Source organism: Artibeus jamaicensis, unplaced genomic scaffold (assembly GCF_021234435.1).
Source record: "Artibeus jamaicensis isolate MK-2021 breed Jamaican fruit bat unplaced genomic scaffold, CSHL_Jam_final contig_465, whole genome shotgun sequence".
Taxonomy (NCBI): domain Eukaryota; kingdom Metazoa; phylum Chordata; class Mammalia; order Chiroptera; family Phyllostomidae; genus Artibeus; species Artibeus jamaicensis.
The window spans coordinates 10,284,646-10,298,098 of NW_026521843.1; the positions used below are offsets into that span (position 1 = coordinate 10,284,646).

The window sequence follows — 13,453 nt, forward strand, 5'->3', positions numbered from 1 at the left end:
TTTGACTTTTCCAGAATGTCATATAGTTGGAATCATATAGTAGGTGTTCTTTCCATGTGGCTTCTTTCACTTAGTAATATGCACTTGAGTTTCTTCGGTGTCTTTTCATGACTTGGTAGGTTGTTTTTTTTAATCATTGAATAAGATTCCGTCTAGACATAGTTTATTTGCCCATTCACCCACCAAAGGAGATCTTGGTTGCTTCAACTTCTTGGCAATTATGAATAAAGCTGCTACAAACATCTATGTGCAGGTTTTTGTGTGGATATGTTTTCAGATACACACATTGTGTTTTTTAATCTCTAGCAGTTCAGTCTGAGTCTCATATATGTTGTCTATTTCTTTCCTCATATTCACAGTGCATGTCTTCTTAAAATGTGGAGTTGATTTTTAGTAGCTGTTCTAACATCCTTGTCTGTTAATTTTATCATCTCTGTCATTTCTGAGCTTGTTTTTTATTGGTTGATTTTTTTCTCTGTGGGTATGGGTTGTATTATTATTATTATTTTTTGCCTTCTGGCATAACTGATTTTTATTGGATTCTGGTCATCAATGGCTGCTGGATTTTGTTTTATTTCTTTAAATATCTTTGGGCATTATTTTGCAGTTAAGTTACTTGAAGTGAATTAGATATTTTCCAGGTTTATTTTAAAGCTTTCTCAGGTCAGCCCAGAGTAGCCTTTAGTCTAGGATAAATTAATTCCCACTACTTCCTGAAGATTCTATTTGATGTTTCAGGTATTAGGAAGGCTTCTTACTCTGGTTGGCCTGATGATGGACTATTACTGGGCTTAAGTGTATAGAAAACCTAGATATGCCTTTAATATTGATTACATTTTGTTACAAAGATCTGTTTTGCTGTCTGTATTCCTCACTATGCAGAGATTTTGAATAGAGCTTGCAACTACTGTTAATCTTATATTCCCCAGGACCTTACCAGTTGCATCCATAATTTTTACATGTTTGCTAAAAGTATAAGTAAAATAACAAATTGGAAAGTAGATTTCAAGAACCTAGAAAGGTCTGAGATTTCACCCAATACAAGCTAACAAGTAAGTTTGCCACAGTGTCACGGATGCTTACAGAAGACCCGAGACTCCCTGAGCCAGACTAAAAGCTAATGCTCACAGCAAAAACGGTAGCTTGAGTATCATCATGTTTGCATTGACTGGTTCCACAGGGTGATGCAGGTGGTCCCGTCTGTACTGCACACACAGTGGGTCAGGATACAGGAGAGGAACGCTGGGTCTGGAAAAGCGCCCTCTTTCCAGCAGCCTTGGTCTGGGAGCAGAGGTTCCTGAATCTTTCAAGGTTGTGTTTGCAGAGAGGAACCTTGAGAAATGTCCCAGATAAGAAGTGGTTAGGGCTTTGCATTCTTGGCATAACCAGTAAGATATTTAAGAGCTTGAGAGAGTCATGGAATAGTGTTTCCTAAAGGTAGAGACGGTAGCTAGATGCGGACATGGTACTTTGTATTGTGACAATAGCGGAACAATAAAAAGCAGACACAAGAACTCTAACATTTTACCTCGCTGGGTCCATTTGGTATTAGAGGTGAGTCCCCTCCTTGGCCTCCACTGAACTGAGATGGGAATTCACAATGAAACCATGAATTATCTAATAAAAAAGTCCAACCACTTAGGAAGGCAGGAAATACATGAAAACACAATACATTTCATGGAACTTCTATCTAAAACTACTTTAAATAAAGATTTGGCTCCTAAAGAAATAAAATTCAGAAATCTAGAAAGTTAGTTACACGGAACTACTCAATCCTTGATAATGGTGGATAAACATGCTTAAATCACTGTGAGATTTAAGGTAGTGCTATGAGGCCAAGGTCGATGTGTATCCACATTACTAACAATTGTATCTGTCACATACTTGCCAGATGCTGACATATATCTCTTTGACTACTGATTGCCATACTTTAAATACATTTTACATTTTATCCACCTTGACATTGTTAGACACTGCTACGGTTAGCAGCTCTTCCCCTTCATCATCAGTGATGTGACCCTCAGTGATGGCTGTTTGGTACTTAACTCAGCCCTTTGTTTCGACATCGCTGATAACAGCCACACAGTCACCCATGATATGATCTGAGTCCCTTATTGTTGGACATTTACATTATTTCTAGTTTATGTTGTTATAAAAATGCTGTACTAAATAGCCCTATTCCAAGATCTTTGCCGACAGCCACAATAATTTCCTTAATGGGAATGACTGGGAGTGGGGGAGTGGCCGCGGGAGAGGGGAATGCCAGAGGAGAAGATAAACAAGGCTTTTAAGGCTTCAGACACGCAGCTTTAGGTTGTCCCGGTGAACATTTCTGCCACAGGTAGGTGGCAGTTCTTATCCCTCACTTCCTCATTAACACTGAGTATTAATTTGAAAAAAAAAAGGTGAGGTTTAATTGCATCCAAGTGGAAAAGACATCTTCGCTTGGGGAGTGGCGGAGTGACTGTGCAAACACAGGCATGTGGAGTGAGAGCATCGCTAGGTTTGTGCTGCCTCCTCGTGGCACCTAAACACCCGATGAGACAAAACAGTCCGATTGAAAACAACTGAACAAGGCATGAATGTTAATGTATTTATTGCCAATTCTGGGCAGTGAGTGGCAGAAATGCAGAAAACAATGGACATGACTTCAGGCTGCTGGGGGATATGGCAACTAGAGGAAAAATATTCTTACCCATAAATACATCGCACATGGCATGACATGCATTATGCAATGAGAAAGGATTTATTAAACTGAATGAGAACTTGAGAAATTGATGTTAAAATGGAGGATTCCGAGGAGGGGTCCTTATGCAGCTTCCTTGAAGGGACAATGGAGATGACTGTATTTTATGTGTTTATTGAATAATATCTTTTTCTCCCACAAGATGGGGAAAGCAACGGGGCACCAAGAAATTGAGCTCTTTCCACAGCTACTGGTCTGCGGCTGTTCTGATGGTGGCATTCCTCTGTGGGAAAGGAATTGTTGCACAGTTAAACACCTCTTTCTTAGCAAAGCAGAAAGTGGGCAGTGTGTGACAGACACAGGGAAAAAAGAGATGAAGAGGTCTGCCCCATGTCTGTCTTCTATGGTAACAGTTTCACTGAAAAGAAAATTCTTAATAGTAATTACGTACTCTGGATCTTAGATTGGTTGGGCGAAGCAGGGTTAATTTTACTTAATTTTTTCCCATTGCAATTAAACCCCATTTTATACCCCCTTCAACGCTCCCTTCCCTTCAGTCACCACACTAGACTGTGTCCATGAGTCCTTCCCTGTCATCCTGCTCTGTCAGTCTGTCCATATTTTGCTTGTTAGTGCAGTTTGTTCATTAGATTCCACACGTGAGTGAAATCGTGTGGTGTTTGTTTTTCTCCGACTGGCTTATTTCACTTAGCATAATGTTCATTTTACTTTTGTATTGTTCCCGTGTGCAAAACACTGTGCTCCCTAGTAGGGACCAAGGAGGGAAGAGTTGCAAGGACAGATGCCACAGCTGCTGCTCTACAGGAAGTTGTTAACCCACTGCTGATCTGCAGAGTTCCATCCTCTGCTCTGCTCACCTGTTCCCCGTATTCCCATCCACTCCCAGGGCTGCCAAGGCCACCAGCACAGTCGTGCATCTGCTCCTTCGAACTTTCATTTAAGACTCACTAAGGAAAAGCAAGATGCTCAGTGTTGTTTCTACGAAATTCGATGTAGTAGGAGAGACAGACACCAAATAGTCACAGAAAGACATGTATTTGCACACTGTGATAAGTAAGGGAAACAGTCTGGGTTGCTAGGAGAAAATATAAGTTGGTAGTTCAATGGTACTTTTTTTTTTGTTCTCATATCCTTAATGCTCTCATATCTCCAATGATGAATTGATAAATTGAGGACTTGACTGGCTTCTTCAATCTAAATGTAAGGACACAGAAGGTTAGAGGCAAAATGATAGAAAATGATAAACCAAGGCAAATACCAGCTTCATGAAAGTTGGTGTGGTTAAAATCAATACCAGGCAAAATAAGACTTGAAGGGAAAATTTTTCTGGACAGGAAGCAGGTCATGATAAATTGATAAAATGGCAAATCCATCAGACAGAAGTTTGAAATCTTTATGTATTTTATAACTTACATTCAAAATATATAAGGAAAAAACTGGCAGGCTTACAAGAAGCTGACCAAAATCACTTTCTGTAACTGATACAGCCGATGAAAATGTCAGTAAGCATGCAGAACACTTGGACACAATGAGCGGTTTGATTTAATGGCTATGTATTTAAAAAAATGGCTGGACACTGAGCCATGAAGCAGTCTCAAGAAATTCTAAGTAATTGGTGTAAGACAGACCACATTTTCTAATCATAATGCAATTAATGAAAGTCAGCTCTAAATGAGTGTTAAAAAGCTCACAATATATTTCCATAGGTCTAGAAATTAAAACATTATCTTTGAGCCATTGACTACAAACAAATCTGTATAGGAATGAGAAAGACTTAAAACTGAAAATAATGGTGCCATAAAAACAAAGAATACAACTAAAGCAGTACTTACAGAAAGGTTAAAATAACAGCAAATACTCAACAGAAGAAGTTGAAAATAAGTACTGTGATATAACTAACTCAAAGAAAATTTCAAAAACAAAAGACTGCAGATAAGGAAATATGAAGTAGAAAACATTCAGAACAAGAAAAACCATTTGAGGAGATGAACAAGGTTTGTCGAGAAGAAAAGTGAGAAGACATGAAAAAATACAGAGTAAAGGAAGAAATGGTCACACAAATTTAAAAATAATATGCTTGTATTATTAAAACTGTATATCAATAAATTAAAAAAGCTAGGGGAAATAGATAAATTGATAGAAAAGTAAAATGACAAAATTCATGCAGGGAATAGAAAACCCAACTAGACTTGTGAGCTCGGAAGAATTTACATGCAAGTCAAAGATTGTGTCTGCTCCAAAGTCCTCATGCCGAGGTGACTCTATAGCTGAGTTTCTGTTCTTTCGAGGAAATGCAATTAGCGAGTAATATAAATTGCTACAGAATACGGAAAAATGGAGCTCAGAGCTCATTTACTGAGGAGACTTGTGCATTTTTTCTTTATTTTTATTTATTGTTGACACTATTACAAATGTCCCCATTCTCCAGTGTCCATCCAGGCCCCCCTCTTCCCTCTGGCCATCACCACCCTGTTGTATGTGTCTATGGGTCACGCATGTATGTTCTTTGGCTAATCCCTTCCCCTTCTTTCATCCAGTTCCCTCTCCCCTCTGACAGCTGTCAGTCTGTTCCATATGCCCATGACCGTGTTTCTATTTTGTTTGTCGTATTATTTCATTCACTAGAGTCCACATGTGAAATCATATAAATTAACTTTTTTCTTTACCTCTGGAAATCTCAAATTCACAGGAAAGGTACAAGAAGAGTAGAAAGGACTCGCCCCCCCCCCCCCGTGACTTGAGGGTAAAGTGCTGATGACTGCCAAGTCATCCCCAGCACTTGGGTGTCTGTTTTCTACAAGCAGGGGCTTTCTCCTGAATAAGCCAAAATTCGTGCTGGGTTCAGGAAATGAGCATGATAAATTACTACTATCTAACGCATAGACTCCATTCAAATTTCTCCCAAATAGAGAAACAGAATTAAATGCAATAACATTCATAAATCCCGACTCACAGATGTTCACTACATAGCCATCACTTTCACTAATCCGTGAATTTGCTGGGGGCCCCAGGGTTTCTACCTCGGGCAGCGGCAATCCGTGCTCTGCAACCTTTGCCCAACAAGACAAATGGGGCGACCCCACCGTGATGTGCCACGCCCACATACAAGCTACAGCCTCTCCAACACTCTAGCCCAGGCACGCCCCCCCCACCCCTACCCCCACCCCTACCCCCACCCCAATAAGGCTCTGACCGAGGCTTTAGCCTCTTCCTGAGACAAGGCTGTGAGATGGCCCATCTGGAGCTCGGAGCTCAGATGGGGCACAGCCCTTCCTGGGCCCCATGCTGCAGCCTCACCTCCCAGGTCTTAACCGGGTCGGCGAGTTGGGGGTGGGGCGGGAAGAAGTGCAACCAGTGGCGAGCTTGCTCTGTGCATGCGCCCTGGGGCCTGCAGGGGGCGAGACGGGAACTTCAAGTTTGCCGCCATCTTGGGCCCTGGCACCTTCTTGGAGCTTTGGGAGGAGCAGGCTGACCCACGCTGGGAACTCAATGTAAGTCCAAGCTGTAGCTGTTTAGGGAGCGGGCGTTACCGTTCCTCCCTGTGGTCCCTTGAGCCCTGTGCCTTTGGCCTCAGAAGAGTGGCCCCAGCTCTCAGCCCCCTGTGGCCGGATGCCCTTGGCTCCTGCCGGCCTCCCTGCCTCCTAACGGCCTCTGCGGCTCAGCCCGGGTGGGTGGGGGCGCTGGGTTCAGAGCGGGTTTGCCCTGGGTAGGCTCGGGGGCCTCTTTTTATGCCTGGAGAGCCAAAAGCCTGAAGTCGGGGTGCGGATGCGCTCTTCGGAAGGACCTTGTTTTTGCTGAGCCACTTCGTTGTTGAAATACTTCAGTACACCTTCAGAAATAACTTTGTACCGTTTGGAATTTAAAAACAGAAATAGAAGCCCGGGCAGCATGTAAGCTAAGAAGAAGATCACGTTAATCCGGCGTCAGTTTTGCCAATACCGTCCCCTAACTGACCCTTCATTGGGGCGTCTATTGGCCCCACGCAGGTACACGCCCCGCCCCCGCCCCTCACAGGCACCCTTCTCGTGCTGCAGGTGCGTGACTCCCACCCTGCCCAGCCCAACCGGTGCCAATAGATTCAGCTAGCTGCTTTTTATTAGTAATTAAAAGAATAAAAGAGCTCTATAATGTATTCAGATGTTCCACCATTAATAAGCATTTGGATTGTGTGGTGTGTATGTGTGTGTGTTTTATGGCTTCCCTTAGAGTATAATCGAAGTGCACCGGTCTGCACATTAAGTGTAGAATTTGGTGACTTTTAACACGTGCCTACATGCAGGAAGGCACTGTACTCAAGACAGACATCACCATTACTCCCCAAGGTTTCTTCTGGGCCCTAGCTCACAGCACGGAACTGCTTTCTGTAATTATAGGTTAGTTTGCATTTTCTAGGATTTTGTAGGCTCAGTGTTAGCCAAAGAAGAGGTTCAAGTGATAATAAAGAGCAGAGGCATTTTATTTGAGCAAAAAGAGTTGCAACATGGGAGACACAGGTTCAGAGCAACTCAAAGGGCACTGTGGAGGAAGCAAAGGCAGGGATTTCTAAGGGCAAAAAACCGGCAAATGCAATTCCTTCATGCAAATGAAGAAGGATTGCTGGCTGTGTTAACAGGGATTGGTTAGTTTCAATATGCAAATGAGGGAGGTGAAACCGAGGAGGAAGGGGGTGGAGTCTCTGTGTCCTTGCAGTAGTGGTTCCAGCATGTTTTGGGATCAGCCTTAGCCAGTTTAGCAACAGGTGGAGCAACTTAAAAATAACAGCTCACAAAGCTGAGGCGCTGGGTGTGGCTAGGCCTCACTTCCTTAGTAGCCTTCTGACTCTTATTTTAAGTGTCTCTCTTAGTGATACTTATTCCGTTTCATTTTTCCCACTCTCAGTGGAATGCGATTCTCAGCTTTCTTTCCCTCGGAATAATTGAGATTCCTGTATGTTGCGGTGTGTGTCAATACTCTGTTCCTTTTCACTGCCGTAGCAGTTTCCGTTTTAGGGCACGCAGGCATTACGTGGTTCTGTTTGTACTTCAATATGGTTGTTCAGATTTGGGTATTTTGCAGACTTTTTTTTTGTTTGTTTTAAGTGAGTGTAGCAAGCTTGACACTTTAAAGAAAGCAGCTGACAGTGATGATCAGTGACACAAAATTTAAGCTTCGAAGGCAGACTTAGGAGGTCGGGACACCTGTGCCTGCAAGCTTGAGGTGACCCGACACCTCAGCTTCCCCGATCCCAAGCTTTCTGATGAGGTTGGTGGTGATATTAATTCGATTTTAGGTGTTGGGGATGCAACACACCAATAGATGGAAGTTCTGCATAACTCTGCTTCCACATACAAACCAATGCAATGTTTAAAGTCATTCACTTTTCAGATTCTGCTGACATGCAAGGTAGACCAAGGGGTTTCAAGGTCACAGAGTGCCAGAAGTTCATTTGTATGGTTTAATATTCCATTTTTAAATAACTTGTTAAAAAGACATGACCACTCATTGCGTTTTTGTGAATATCAAATAATAATGTTATAAGAAAAACTATTAAAATAATCTTTTTTTCTCTAACTACCAAATTTTTTGGACTGTAAGATACACTGGACCATAAGATGCACCCAGGTTTTAGAGGAGGAAAATAGGGAAAAATTTGGAAGCAAAAAATGTGGTAATATATTTAATAACATAAATAACATAGGCCACTGGCCCCCGCTGCCCCTGCGAGCCAGGTAGGCTACATTTGGATTATAAGATGCACCCCATTTTCCTCCCAAATTTGGGGGAACAGTGTTTTATAGTCAAAAAAATACAGTATGTGTCAGTGCGTGGCCAGATTTTATTCACATACTTTACTCAAAACAGCCTCCTGCAGCACATTGAACGCAGAAGCAGCCATAAGAATGGAGCAAGTTTCTGTTGATCAGACATTGAGGTTTTGAAAAATAAAATTAGAAAGAAAAAAATAAAATTAATTTCATAAAATATTTAATGTTTAATCTGCTTATTTTTAAATATATTTTATTGATTATGCCATTACAGTTGTTCTATTTCCCCCCCTTCATTCCTCTCCACCCTGCACACCCCTCCCCCACCATTCCTCCCCCTTTAGTTTATGTCCACATGTCTCAAGTTCTTTAGATTCTATATTTCCCATACTACTCTTGCCCTCCCCCTGTCTATTTTCTACCTACCGTCTGTGGTACTTATTTTCTATACTTTCTCCCACCTTCTCCTCCTCCCACTCCCCTGTTGCTAACCCTCCATGTGATCTCCATTTCTATGGTTCTGCTCCTGATCTAGCTGTCCTCTTAGTTTGCTTTTATTTTAGGTGTGATTGTTAATTGTGAGTTTGCTGTCCTTTCACTGTTCAAATTTTTATCTTCTTTTTCTTAGGTAAGTCCCTTTAACATTTCATATAATAAGGACTTAGTGAGGATGAACTCCTTGAATTTGATCTTATCTGAGAAGCACTTTATCTGTCCTTCCATTCTAAATGAAAGCTTCGCTGGATAGAGCAATCTTGGTTGTAGGTCTTTGGATTTCATGACTTGGAGTACTTTTTTCGAGCCCCTTCTTACCTGTAAGGTCTCTTTTGAGAAATCTGCTGACAGTCTGATGGGAACTCCTTTGTAGGTGACTGTCCCCTTATCTCTTGCTGCTTCTAGGATTCTCTCCTTCATTTTAATCTTGGCTAATGTAATGATGATGTGCCTTGGTGTGTTCCTTCTTGGGTCCAACTTTTTTGGGACTCCCTGAGCATCCTGGATTTCCTGCTTATTTTAAAAATTAATAATGTTTTAAAAGTTTGTTTTTATTTCAAATACGGTAAATGTTGACAGGTTAGAAGCCACATAAACAAAGACTCATTGAGGTCTGTCTTAGCTTGGGCTGCTATAGCAAAATACCTTCAACTGGATGGCCCATACACAACAGAAGTTTATTTCTCACAGCTGTGCAGTCTGAGAAGTCTAAGATCAAGGTGCTGGCAGATCTTGTGTCTGCTGAGAGCCTGCTTCCAGGCATTCTATAGATGCCTGTATACTCCTGTGTCTTCATATGGCAGAGAACAGAGATAAAGATCTCTTGTGGCTCTTATAAGGGCACTAATCACATGCATGAATGTTCTATCTCATGACCTCTTCTGCTGCTAATTACTTCCCAAAGGCCCCACTTTTTAATACCTTCATATGGGGGGTAGAGTTTCAACCTAGGAATTTAGGGGAAGGCACAAAACTTCAGTCCACAATAGGATCCTTAATATTTAGGAGTATGAGTCCTGAGACCAGGTATTTGAGAAGCAATAATTTAGTAAAACCTTTTTTTTTTTTGTGCTAGAGAAAGAAAGGTTAAGGAGGTACCTAGAATCTCCTAAGTTGGGGAAGTTTGTAGATTTAAATGAAGTGGGCAGGAAACCCTTCACCTGCAAGGAAACATTCTGACAAAAGTTCAAAGGAGGTGAGGGAGCAAGTTGTTTCTGGGAGCAGTAAACCCCAAACCCAAAATACAATATAGCTTAATTTTTTTGCCTGTGATTTAGAATTTTTTTTAATAGTTTTTGGTAGCCTCTAGGTCCTAAATATCTTTTATCTTCACTTTTTTAATTTGAAAAATGAAAATATTAATGTGAAGATCAGTTAACCTTATGTAATGAAACCTTTAAAAATATTGAATATATAATAATTTTCTCTGAATTGTTAAAGTCTGATCTTCAGATATGCAAGGGTAGGAACTCTATCCATGACACTGAGGACTTCATGGTTTTATTGAGCAAGCACTGGAGAGGTAGGTGAAGGAGACTGATTGAAATCCATGGAATATTTTTGTTTGTGGTGTAGGTTGGTGATCAATTTTCATTTTTTTACATGTAGCTGTCCAGGTCGCTCAACACCATTTGTTAAAGAGGCTATTTTTACTCCATTTTATGCTTCTGCCCCCTTTGTCAAATATTAATTGACCGTAGAGACTTGCGTTTATTTCTGGGCTCTCTGTTCTGTTCCATTGGTCTTTGTGTCTGTTCTTATGCCAGTATGAGGCTGTTTTGATTACAGTGGCCTTGTAATACTGTTTTATATCAGGTATTGTGATCTTTCCTACTTTGTTCTTTCTCAAAATTGCTGCAGCTATTAGTTAGGGGTTATTTATGGTTCCATACAAATTTTTGAAATGTTTGTTCTGTATCTGTGAGATATGTCATTGGTACTTTAACAGAGATTGCATTGAATCTATAAATTTCTTTGGGTACTATGGACATTTTGATGATGTTAATTCTTCCAATCCACGAACATGGTACATGCTCCCAATTGTTTGTGTCTTAATTTCTTTCTTCAGTGTTGTGTAGTTTTCTGAGTATAGGTCTTTTACCTCCTTGGTTAGGTTTATTCCTAGGTACTTTATTTTTCTTGTTGCTGTATCAAATGGGATTTTTTCCTGATTTCTGTTTCTGATATTTCATTGTTGGTGTACAAAAATGCCTTTGATTTCTGAATATCGACTTTGTATCCTACTGTTTTCCAAATTCACTTACTAAATTGAGTAGTTTCTTGGTGGAGTTAATAGGATTTGCTATGTACACTATCACATCATCTGTAAACAATGACAGTTTTGCTTCCTTCTTTCCAATTGGATGGCTTTTCTTTTCTTGTCTGATTGCTGTGGCTAGGACTTCCATTACTATGTTGAATAGGAGTAGTGAAAGCAGACATCCTTGTCTTATTCCTGATCTTAGTGGGAAAGCATGGATGGAACTGGAAAGCATTATGCTAAGTGAAATAATCCAGGGGGTGAAAGACAAACACCATATGATCTTACCTTTAAGTGGAACCTAATCAACAAAACAAATAATCAAGCAAAATATAACCAGAGACATTGAAATTAAGAACAATCTGACAGTAACTAGAGGGGAGGTGGGAGGGGATAATGGGGGGAAAGGAGTTCAGGATTTTCAGGAACAACTATAAAGGACACATGGACAAAACCAAGGAGGTGGGTGGAATCAGAGGAGGGAGGTAAGGATGGCTGAGGTCGGGGGCAGTGATGGGGGGTAAATACAGAGAACTGTACTTGAAAACCAATAAAATAATTTAAAAAATAAAATAATAAAAAAATGCATGGAATAGGTTATCCATGTACCTGAATAAGAATTTTTTCCGTAGTGAGACTCTTTGGTGAGCATTATATGGGACCTACAAATTTTCTTTTCATATGTCAGTTTTTAGAGGCTCATCCACATACTTCTTCAGATATCCTTGTAAGATAATCTTCTGCAAGACTAGAGGATTACTAATCAGCCTGCAGAAACTGTTAGGTGTTGCCAATTAATGTGCAGAGATTCACCCAAGTAATTTCTTCTGCAGGGAAAGTAGATGCACCAGTGGTCTCATCAACTGTGAATGTTTCCTCGTGTTTCTCAGGTTGGTCCTCCCCGGGGTTGGGACGCACCGTGTTAGCAGTCTAGTTCTGGAACTTCCTAGCATTAAGTCAGCATGTACAAACCAGGCTCAGATTTTTTTCACCCTTCTGCTGTGAAAGACCCCCTGAGGCCATTTGTATTTGAGGGGAGGGAGAGAAATGAGAAATGAGAAATTTCTCCCTTAAGAATATTAAGGGAGAGAGGTGTGGAGAAGGCTTCTGGTAGATTGAATAATCTGATTATGCAACTTCCTTAGATCTTTGGGCTTTCTTTGGCTTAACATGGTATAGACTACCTTAATGAAGGAATCCTTCTGGCTACATCTGCTTTTTGTGCTTAAAGACTGTTGTGGTTCTGAAAGATTTATGAACTCTTTTTCCTTTTCCCATTTACTCAGGTAAATAAATGGTCACATGACTCTTTGGATGACTGCCCAAAAGAATTTTCTTGGTATAGTCCAGCACAGGATCCTTTCTTAAGAGTACCTGGTCATCATTCATGTAAGGATTATAGTCTATAAACAGACAAATTGGGTGAAGGCCTGTCACCTTAAGTAATGGTGGCTTAAGAAGGCCTGTCTTGTTCTGAAGTGTTTTGGTTTATTCCAATCAAAATCTTCAGGGTATTGTCCATTGATTTTATTCCTAAGGATGCCAGGATGAAGTAAGCATAGCCTGGAATCTGTATAGATCAGACCATGCTGATTGCACAAAACATTAATTAATAGGATGAAATGCAAACCATAGCCAGAACTCTGATGTTCCTAAATCTTGTCTCTTTCTCTGGCTTTCCTGTGCCTATTTCCATTTGGACTTGGATTTCAAGTCTTTGATTAGAAAGGTCTGTTCTGTTATTTTTATCTCTGAGAGAACATTTATGCTTTGATAAGATTTTATATTCCTATTCTTCATGCTTCTCTTTCATCTTTTCTTTCTTCCCCCCTGAATTTTGGTGTATTCTCTCAAAAATGTATTTCTACCCCATGTATCTTTATTTTGTGTTAAAAATAAAAGCAGCTTCCCGTGCAGTTAAAATTTCTTTTTTATTTACTGATCTGAGTGAGACACACACACACACACACACACACACACACACACACTGATTTGTTGTCCCACTCATTTATGCATTCATTGGTTGCTCCTTGTCTGTGTTCTGACCAGAGATTGAACCTGCAACCCTGATGCACTGGGACAATGCTCCAACCAACTGAGCTACCTGGCCAGGGCTCCCATGCAGTTTTAACTTTCTCATGTGTATATAGTTCTTCCTAATCTTAGGTGTGGCACCTTAATAGCTACTTAGCCATATAAAGATGCATTATTCTCTTTTGGCCTTTTTGAAAACAGAAATTAGACTTT

General features: G+C 40.6%; 1 protein-coding gene and 1 pseudogene across 4 annotated transcripts in view; both read left to right on the plus strand.

Annotated features, from left to right (window-relative positions):
• Window positions 1-13,453, plus strand: part of TDRD15 (tudor domain containing 15) — a 395,033-nt gene that overhangs the window by 40,365 nt on the left and 341,215 nt on the right. For all 4 annotated transcript variants that reach the window (XR_008391968.1, XR_005083421.2, XM_037151842.2 and 1 more), the window contains exons 1-2: window positions 6,128-6,198; window positions 12,040-12,096. Coding sequence is in view for 2 of the 4 variants with exons in the window: in XM_037151842.2 (XP_037007737.2) it covers window positions 12,076-12,096 (21 nt within the window). In the remaining 2 variants the exon portion in view is untranslated. Of the gene's footprint in view, window positions 6,199-12,039; window positions 12,097-13,453 lie in introns of those variants that run through there.
• On the plus strand, window positions 2,926-3,048 carry LOC119054032 (uncharacterized; annotated as a pseudogene).